We start from the raw sequence: 8,231 nt of genomic DNA on the forward strand, positions 1-8,231 counted from the left end.
ACTCCAGGGGTTCAAGTAAGTTTCTGTTTCATTTGTAGAATTTCAATTTCTGACACAAATCCTGCCAGCTCTTTCCCATTGTTTCTCATTGAGGGTTGAGGTGTGGGGAGTGAAAAGGGCTCAAGGGATGGCATAAAGTCAGAGGCCATCCTTGGATGAATTGCTTTGGAACTCATGTGGCTTTGGGGCTTGTAGGTGGGCTGACAATTAGACTGCAAATCTAATAATTGCTAGGTAAGGCCTGTAGGAGCAGGACTTGGCCAGGGCTTAGACATTTTCATCCCAATCCAGAAGCCAAACAATAGTTCCTTCCATTTTAGTATCGATCTGTCACAGTTGTCTGAAGCCTTGTCATGGATTGATTACCCACAATTCACATGTGAAAAAGAAGGTCTCAGATAAAGCCCGGAGTGATGGAGGAGATTTTTTTTCTTCTTCAATTTATTAATTTAATAGCCCTTACTGGAATGGTTATTGGAAACCAATGCTGCATTTTACTTGTGGCATGATCCAATCTGGTTGGACAGTTGAATTGCCGGGGCCAAGAGTGAGCCTACAACATGGCATATGTGAAGGCCGTCTGATGGACATTGGAAAGGAAAGGGACCTGTCTGGACTGTGTGAATTCCTTTTTTCCTGGGGTGGTCCTTGGTTAGAGTAAAAAGTTGTTTTGGCGTTCCCTAGTCACGTGTTATGATAGTGTGCCATATTCATACATGCTGGATCCATGTCGTGCTTGGTTCTGCTGTTCTATCCAGGTTCCAGAATGTTGCGATCCGCCAGCTGGTACATCAGTCCTCACGTGATGTTGTACTGCATTTCTGTGTCTCATTCTCTATCAGATTGTATTAGTATTTAAGTGGTTGTTAATTTTTTTCTTTCTTAGGGACCACGTGGCTTACCAGGTATCAAGGGAGAGCCAGGGAAAGATGGGGCTAAGGTAAAAAAACCAACCAAATAAAACCCCCCAACAGAACACTCCCCCTTCCTTCCCCCCCAAAAAAAAACCCCAAACCAGTAACAGATAAAAAGGTTCTACCCATTCCATGTGTAATTTTTGACCATACAGTTAATAGTATCAATATTTTCACATGAGGCTAGTGTGCAAATTGCTTACTAAAAAGGTAATAAAGAAGGAATAAGAATCCTTAATTTAAAATGTTACTTTAATTCTGATTCTGGTCTGCTTTATTTAATAAAGTTTATGTAGGCATTAGCACTGCCAGTAATACCTTTATTGCACTGAATAATTTATATTTAGCAAGCATATCTAAATATGGGTACCTGGAAGCACAATACAGACATCTTTCAGAATGGTCTCTTGCTATCTCTTTTCAACCTTATTCTCTTTAAGTGAGCATCCAGATGAGCTAGGTAGGAATTTTTGGATGGCATTTTTTATCAGAAAACACTGACTAACTGAAACCAAAGCTTTTTGTGGAAAATTTCTAGCTGAGGTGTAGCCAGTAGCTTAGAGCTGCAGATGAATGTGGAAGCTTATCTGTAACTCCCTCCAGGTAATAAAGGTAAACTTGAATCTGGGTCTCCTGCATACACAGTGAATAAACTAGCCATTGATTATGGGCAGGTCTCTATTGTAAATATCTGCATCTCTCACATTTTTGCCTTATGTTTAGTAAATTTCTAAGTTGATTGTGACAAAAAATGTATTTTGTTTTTGTTTTATTAAAACTTCAAGCCCTTTTTCTGTAAAGCAAACCTTCATTTTCTAAACAGATCTTACTGTAGAAATTCCTTCTTCTAAAGTTGCTTATATTAAAAACAGGTCCTTAAATTCATCACTGTTCAGCAGAATTCACAAATACGTGATCAGAGCTGAAAACTGTGCTTATATATTCTGTATTTTAGGCATCTTAATCTGATTGATCTTAGATATTAATCTAATTGATCAGTCAGTATTGGCCCATGTGCAAGAAAGTGAGATCCTGATGATGAAAAAATCTATTCTTCTGGCAGCACAGGTCTGTGACAGATAGAATATTTCCTAAGGCTCAGTCCAGCCTTGTTTAACATGTGCCAAGAAATAGGGCTTCCACCACTGTTTTAGAAAATTTCTTCCACTGTAAAACAGTTCTTGCCGTTAGAGTTTTTTTCCTGATGATTCAGCCTAAATTTTCATCTCTTAATTTCGCCCCATTACTTGTATAGTTTCTGTAGCAACTCATTTAAAATCATGTCCACTGCCAAATGTTTTAGTTTCTCCAATAATTGAATCACAACTTCTGAGTAGAAATCAAGGCCTTATTTTTCTTCATTAAAAAGCAATGGATGCAGGAAGTGTTTATTTTATAAGCTCTGCTGATTTTTCAAACTCTCATTCCGTTGCCTATTTTCAATACTTAACTTGTTGAGAGATATTTTGATAGCATTAACCCACAAGCTCTCATTCCTGTGGTCATGTTTGTCTTCTGAGAATATGTGGCAGACCTCTCCAAATCTGCTTAGACACAAATGATTTTGATAAATACCACTGAGATGTGTTCTTTTATCCTTTGTCTAAAAACCTGAAATATTATATAAAATAACTTCCTGAGCATAATTTACTATTTCTCCTTTATAACTGAAATATATTGAACAAATTGAAATACATTGCTCAATGTAAAGTTAGATATTAACGGAGAGGACACGTTGTGATTGTCCATTAATGGTTTGATGGTTGACTCTTTGTCTTGAGTGAAGTAGATGCTGTCTACTGAAACTAGCAACTAAGCTTGTTTTTATTGTTTCAAATCAGGTAGTGCCAAGTTATAATTCAGCTTTTTGTTGTATTTGCTCAAGGGAGCTTGCAGACAGATGGTCAGATATTTGTCTTCAGTACCAATAGCAAGAGGTTTGGAATTCCTGGTAACTGTGAGGACAATAAAAATAACTGTTTTGGCTTGTGTTTTCATTTGCCAGTTGCTTTTACCAAAGTGGATTCTTCCACTGGAATGAGAATGTATTTGTCAAAGAGCCAACATTGTTTTATCAGCATATTTTGTTTTAATTTTGTTTTTCTAGATAAAGTACTTAATACTTTCTCTTTTTAGTATTTCAGTCAGAGTAAGCTGGTGAGAAATTTGATAAGGTCAATAGGTCTTTGATGTTGTCAGTAAGAGGTAAACCATCCCAGATTTAGGGAATTTCCTTATTCTTTAGGACTTAGAAATGATTGATAGAATTATCACAGCTCTTACAGAGATCTTCAAAGATCTTTTCAAAGCTTTTTTTCCTCTTGTCAAAGCTAAATTGCTACTTTTGAACCTCCATAAGCCTTATTAAGAGATTACATTGAAATGTATTCTAAAAATTTTAGTGATTGTTTAATTTTTTTCTTCTATGTGTTGAACCTTGTTCAAAGAGCAACCGACTCTCATGTCAGCGTACCAGTGTTACGTAGTTGATATATATATAATCCCTTTCCACTATTTGTTGATTGCTGAGAATATGAATGTTATTATAGTATATCACTAGTATTTAGATATAAGTATTTAAAATATGTTTACTCTTCTAGGGTGACCCTGGACTCCCTGGTTTTCCTGGATTACATGGGATGCCAGCACCAAAGGTTAAAATGAAATACTTCTTGTTACAATATTAATGTTTCAGCTTGCTCTGTAGTTTAATTTAAAGAAAAAGTAAGTTATTGTACAATATTATGTCAGTGCATTTGATGAACTACATAAAATGAATATATATGATGCTGAAATTGAAGGAAGATATGTGCCGTGGGACTTCCTTACATACATATCAAGTGATGGAAACTACCTTTTCAGTTTTATTCTGTTCTGTGGGGCTTTGAATTAATTATTTTGATTTTACTGCCACTTACAATCTTCATCACAAGTAAAGATTCAAAAAATAAAAATGGTAAAATTTTCTTGAAGTCATTCAATTTGGGTGACAGCATTTTGATGGATAGTTCTGGTCTAACTCAATGAGTTTGTTTCACGTGTTTGTTCCCCAAAACATCATCACCCATATCTTTTGCTCTTCTGTTTTAGTACTCAACTGAATTTTCTTCTTAATTTTTCCAGATTTGCATTTTAAACTTTTCAAATGAAGTCTTCAGAAAAGTGAAGCTCTTTTCAAAGAGCTGAATTTTGACTTAGGTACTTACCTATGTTGAAATGACCAAAAACTCAAAATACCTTCCACTGAAAATGGAAGCATTAACCCTGTGGGATCTGGACTGTCTCACTATCAGCACTGGACATTCTGGGCTTCTCCCCTAGGAGAGCCTGGAAAATTAAAGATTCACATTTACTATCTTGAGCATATGTTTTTACATCAGATGGAGCTCTTGTCCTGCTTCATTTTATGTCTGTTGTACAAGTATACTTTGTATATATAGCTGTATATAACTAATTCTATTTTAAAAATTAACTTACACATTTTATTTAGGGAGAAATGGGTCCTAAAGGAGAGCAAGGTGTGCCAGGAATATATGGAAAAAAGGTAAGTAAATTTATAATCATGAAATAAAGCAAAATATTGTTGGTAACTGTGGTGGGGTGACCTTGGCTGGCTGCCTGGTGAGTACCCAGCCACTCTCTCGTTCTGCTTCCTCAACAGTACAAGGGGAGAAAATGTGATGGAAAAAGCTTGTGGGTCCAGATAAGGGCAGGGAGATCACTTACCAATTACTGTTATGGGCAAATCAGACTTGACTTCCCCCACCCTACTTTTTCCCAGGCTCAACTTCACTCCTCCATGGGATGGGGAATGGGGGGCAGGGTAAAGTGGTCAGTCTATAACAGTTCCTCTCTGCTCTCCTTCCTCCTCACATTTCTTCCCTGCTCCCATGTGGGTCCTTCCCACAGGCTGCAGTCCTTCAACAGAAACCTTGTCCTGCATGGAGTCTACATGGGCTGCAGCTTGGCTACCACAGCTCCACCATTGTCCCCTCCAGAGCCTGCAGGATAATCCCTGTTCCAGTGCCTGGAACACCTCCTCCCCCATCTTCTTCACTGACTTGGTGTCTGCAGAGTTGTTTCTCTGGCTTTTTTCTCTCATTCCTTACTTTGTCTGTGTTGCTTTTTGCCTTTTTGTTAAATTTCCTGAGGTGCCACCACCTTGGCTGCTGGGCTCAGCAGTGCCCTGAGGTGGGTTGGATGAGGCTGGCTCTAATCAGCTGTCTACAGCATGGGGCAGCTCTGGCCACTCCTCACAGAGGCTGCCCCACAGCCCCTGCTGCCAGCACCCCATCACCGACACCCAATACAGTTTCATTTATATTTTTATAATGGCTGTATTCACAGAAAATTTAATTCTGCAGTCCTAACTCAGAAAAATTTCTACTAAAGTTACTAGATATGCTTATGTCTAGTAATATTAAACCCATGCTGTGCTTAGCTGAATATTTTGAGAGCTCACTTCATCTATTAATGGATCCATGCAGTTAATTTTAACTTAACACAAAGTGCTTGTAAATATGTTTTTTTGTAAATATGTCTATGCCCTTAATATGGGGTGTGTGTATTAATTATATGTACAGAAAACTTGCTTTTAATACATAAAAATATACACAAACCATATAAATGAACATGAGAGAGGGAGAGGAATGAAGAGATGAGCACTTGAGTGGAATGAGACTGCTAGTGGATGCCTGGAAGAGAGACACTGTTTTAATCTGTGACTTATATAAAGTAGAGTGTGCTTCTAGGTAAATATTTATATTTCAGAGACCATATTTTGGTCATACAATGTAACAGTTACATTTTCACTGGTCCTTATATATTCTTCATGTATTTATTGGTCTAGAGCTTTAAGGGGTTTGAAAGAGGGTCTGTGTTCACATTTCTGCATTACAGAGCATATTTTCATTTCTGTCATGGGGACCACTGCCTGTTTTAAGAAAGAAACAGATCTTCCATATATGTTCAAAATAAGAAATAACATGCATGAATTATAGGTTAAATATATGGAGTTTGCAGAATAAACATTGAGCACTACTTACTTTTCATTTCATGTATTTCCCAGGGTTCTAAAGGAGAGAAAGGTGATATGGGGTTTCCAGGAATAGTTTTGTGATGACAATTTGCCTTTGATTTTTGCTTGTCAGTTCACCTACTGATGACTGTTAACCTTTGCCACAGGGAGATCCTGGCAGAAATGGGAAAGATGGATTACCAGGAAGTCCTGGTTTCAAGGTACGTACAAATATGTATTCATGTCTTGTCCAGGTCTTCAATAGCATTGCTGTTAGTCTAAATACACACAGCTAATTCTGTGGAGAATTACTGGAAATGAAAATAGTGTGTGTTACTAGAAAATGGAAAAGTTTACTGCAATTAATGGGCAGACTTCATTCGTTTCAGTTTGTGTGCAGGGCAAAAGCTGTTGTTGAGTGTATTAGTGATCATCAGAGACTGACTATACTTTGTCTCCCTCATCCTGTTAGTGTTTCTCTAACTCTGTGAATCTATTAAGGAGATTTTTATAAGAGCAAATACTGTAGAACATACCTGCTGCATACAGTTAAGAAGGAAGTAATCTTTATTGAAGATAAAGGAAGTAATTACTGTTGCTTTTGAAAGAAGATGAATGAAAGTTAGGGGAAAGCACCTTCAGTATTGGGTTCATGTTTATGTTCATATTCTCTTCACTGTGCGGTGCCCTTTATGTTTGATTTAGAACAGCTTTTTTCAAGCGGACTAAGTATTTGTTTATAGTAAAGAAGACTACATGATCTGATATTTCTATAATGTATTGCAATCTGTGAGCTCACTGGACATTTTGTTAACCAAGTCATTTGCAGTGTTCTAATTTATGAAAAGATGAAGATTAGCAGTATCAGTGTTAAGTTCACAGGAGAAAAAAAAAAAAAGTGATATAGCTGGTTGAATTGATGTAAAGCTTTTTAACAGCAGCTTAGTTCCTGTAATATTTTTCTTAATGATAATAATGAAGTGGTCTAGGGCTGCTCAAGATTAGTGTTCCCTCAGTGTCCAGAAATGCAACTTTACTTTGTCTAAATGTCTATTTAGTATATTTGAGATTATGGTCTTTCTTCTATTTTGTGACCATGCTTGTCTAGAGCGGTTGGGGATACCATAGCATATCTGTGACATCTGTTGCAGCAGGGAGTTTGTAGTCTTAGTTGCTGGTTTTGGGTACCCCAGGTGACCTGTAAGTGCCATTGCAGAAGGACACAGGTCTCCTGTAGCTGGTACCTGCCAGCCTGATGTGGAACCTTTGGCTGCCCTAGAGCACCTCAAGTAGTACCAGGCGTTTGTGATTAGGTAACTGAATCAAGCCTCTGTTCTTGGTAATGGGATATTAGATCCTTAGTGTATCTCTAGACAACTTCAGGTAGAGAAACACATGTAGACATCTTAATTTGAAGTTACAGGGGGCAGTTATCACTTTCAGACAACACTGCAGCACTTGTTATTCTAAAAATTGCCCAACTTCAGTGTATAACTAAGCATCCTGCAATTCAAAAATTTATTAGGAGAACATAGCTAAAATAAAAACCTTTAAAAAGTATATCTAAAATTAGAAATTATGCTTTTATGGTAGGTAAACTCAGTATTTCCTGTTTATTTGTTCTCTTTGAAAGGCCTAATGAGACTGTGCGAAATGGCAATGGAATAACTATTTTATGTCAAATTGGTGTACTGGATTTTTTAGCTGCCCTTAGCTTTGCACTACTGAAATATGTTAGTAAAAGAAGATGTAAATCTTAATTGGTGAAAAATATATTCTTGCTGCTCATTTTTCTGAAGGTAACTTCAGCAACCACCAGCAGGTTATTTCTGTGACACGGAAGGACTTTTTCTTTGTTTGTTACTTTATTTAATTTTAAATACCCCTACATTCATTTAATTTTGATCATCAAATCTCATTGATACCTGGCTACAAATGGTCATTATTAATATGTGTCTAGAAGAGCATATATATTTGACACCTGCAAATTTGTGAAGCAAAGGCAATTAACAGACATTCTTAAAACACTCAGTGAAGTTTGTGTTTATGGATGTAGTAGCTACCTGTGTTGCTGTAATTCCAGTAGAGCCTGGAGAGCAATTCAGCTCAAAGGTGGGAGAACTGGGGGTACCAGTTTAATATCCTACATAAAATTGTCTGGTGCTTTTGAGATGTGTTAGTGTCCAAAGCATCCTAAGGGAGCTGACAAAGATCACATAAGTCCTATGGAAAGCCAGTGGCTTTCTGGAATGGGAGAAGGAATCCAGACAAGATTAACAAGGGCAAGTGTTGAGTTTTGC

General features: G+C 37.2%; 1 protein-coding gene across 1 annotated transcript in view; it reads left to right on the top strand.

Moving 5' to 3' along the window:
- Positions 1-6,152, top strand: part of COL21A1 (collagen, type XXI, alpha 1) — a gene marked incomplete at its 3' end in the record, with an annotated part of 35,607 nt that extends 29,455 nt beyond the window's left edge. The window contains exons 10-14 of the mRNA XM_008939650.1: positions 887-940; positions 3,515-3,568; positions 4,405-4,458; positions 5,983-6,024; positions 6,099-6,152. Coding sequence (XP_008937898.1) covers positions 887-940; positions 3,515-3,568; positions 4,405-4,458; positions 5,983-6,024; positions 6,099-6,152 — 258 coding nt within the window. The remainder of the gene's footprint in view (positions 1-886; positions 941-3,514; positions 3,569-4,404; positions 4,459-5,982; positions 6,025-6,098) is intronic.
- Positions 6,153-8,231: the final 2,079 nt, after the last annotated feature.

This window comes from Merops nubicus, unplaced genomic scaffold, assembly GCF_000691845.1.
Source record: "Merops nubicus isolate BGI_N331 unplaced genomic scaffold, ASM69184v1 scaffold18334, whole genome shotgun sequence".
Classification (NCBI taxonomy): Eukaryota; Metazoa; Chordata; class Aves; order Coraciiformes; family Meropidae; genus Merops; species Merops nubicus.